The following is a 1873-nucleotide window of genomic DNA, read 5'->3' on the forward strand; positions in this document are numbered from 1 at the left end:
TCCTGGGCGCAGACGCCCCTAGCAGCAGGGGCAGCGGTGCTGGACTCTGGGCAGCGGCAGCGCCTGGCCTCGGTGCTGCTCCACCCCCCTCCCCGGCTGCCCCTGGTCCAGGCCGACTCCTCCTCCTCCTCCTCCTCCTCCTCCTCCCCAACGGCGGGTGGGGAGCAGGTTCCGGAACCCGGAGCCCCCACCCCGGCAGCGCCGTCGCTAGCACTTTGGAGGGCGGTCTGCGGACGAGCTCGACACGCGGGGCAGGAGCATCCAGTCACCGCCAGCGCCTTGGAGAACCGCCCGCCCGCCCGCCTGCCCGCCAGAACCTCTCCCAGATCCTCTTGTCTTCCCTGAATCTCAGTCTCCCACCCTTTCCGCATACCCCCGACGTCCCCGCTGCTCCCCGGGTCCCTCAGGCTCTTTCCTGGAGCCACCTTTCGTGCCCTTTCCTGGAACCCTTTTCCTGCCCCCACGCGGAGTGCTGCCCCTGCCACCCACACCCCTGCTCGAGCCCCCCTCCCCGCGCGTGCCAGGACCATGGCGGCGGTGTGCACCGCACCCCTCCTCTGCAGCCTCTTGGCGCTGCTAGCGCTGTGCCCAGGGGGGCACACACAGACGGTGCTGACTGACGACGAGATCGAGGAGTTCCTCGAAGGCTTTCTATCCCAGCCGGAGACCCGGCCCCGGGAGGACTACGGGGAGGTCGAGGCCGCGCCACTTCCCGAGCCCACCCAGCGCGCCCGCAAATCCCAGGCCGGCGGCAAGCCGGGGGCAGCCGCAGAAGGTGAGAACCAGCGGGCAGGGGCATCGCGTGGTGGGATTGACGCCTCAGGCGAGCTTGAAGGGGCTCTGGAGGGTCTGGCCACTCCCCCATGCTACCCAGGATGAAGAATTGCTCTTCAAGACAACCTCCCTGATGGTACACAATGCTGGTACAGGATGCCAGGCGAGGGCAGTGCTGGCCAGGAGTCTGGAAACCTGGAGTATGTCCAGCACAGGGTATCATGTGACTTATGGGGTTCCGAGGATCCGTTGGTCTGGTTTCTCATCCCCAGATACCGAGAGTGTGTAGGTTTGGGTCTCGGAATTGTGCTGTCACCTCACTGACTTTCAAACTAGCCTTCAACCTGTTTGTGGCAAGCTTCAAGCCTAGGCCTCCTGCCCACTCTTCTCCCACAGGACAGCACAGGCAGGGGAGCAGGCTACAGAAATCCTTTGTCCTCCAAACTTCCAGGTAGAAGTGATTAATCTGAGATTATTAGAATTAGATGAGGTGATGCATCACCAAAGCATGTAACCCAGAGCCTATTATGTAATCAATTGTCAGTAAATCTTAGCTGTTTTTTTTGTGGCCCTTTGGATGGTGGTGAAGGATCTTGTGATCTCTCTCCCAGGAGACTGTGAGGCACCATTCATCATTCCTGAGGTCAGCAGCTCCTCCTCCAGCCCCACTGCTGTAGATTTGCTCTCCTCACCCCTCACCTCCCTGCACACTTTGCCTCCAGCAATCTAGTTATGCTGGATGTCTTGAAGCAGCCCTGCTTTTCCTTGTTTTGTAACTTTTCCTGTGTTTCAGCCAACTGCCCCATGTCTCCGATCCACCATTAAGTTCATAAAGTTCTCATTGGCATTTGCAGCTCCTAGGGTGCTGGGAGGGTGGCCCCTGCTGTTAGACTCACTGAGATGAACCAGCAGCCATGAGATCTTGCCTGTCCCTCTCTCTGTCCTTGGTACAGACCCCACAGCCTCCAACTGGTTCTAGCTTTACCCAAACCCTTTACATCTTCCTCCTCTTGGAGCATCAAGACTTAGAGTGCCTTCCTTCCCTCCCTCCCTCCCTTCCTTCCTTCCTTCCTTCCTTCCTTCCTTCCTTCCTTCCTTC

General features: G+C 59.7%; 1 protein-coding gene across 1 annotated transcript in view; it reads left to right on the plus strand.

The window, feature by feature from the left end:
- Nucleotides 1–215: 215 nt before the first annotated feature.
- The window catches only part of Aebp1 (AE binding protein 1), a 10276-nt gene continuing 8618 nt past the window's right edge, over nt 216–1873 (plus strand). Inside the window, exon 1 of the mRNA XM_008834064.3 lies at nt 216–775. Within this exon, the coding sequence (XP_008832286.1) occupies nt 529–775 (247 nt within the window). The 5' untranslated portion in view covers nt 216–528. The remainder of the gene's footprint in view (nt 776–1873) is intronic.

Source organism: Nannospalax galili, unplaced genomic scaffold (assembly GCF_000622305.1).
Source record: "Nannospalax galili isolate Female #2095 unplaced genomic scaffold, S.galili_v1.0 scaffold996, whole genome shotgun sequence".
Lineage (NCBI taxonomy): Eukaryota > Metazoa > Chordata > Mammalia > Rodentia > Spalacidae > Nannospalax > Nannospalax galili.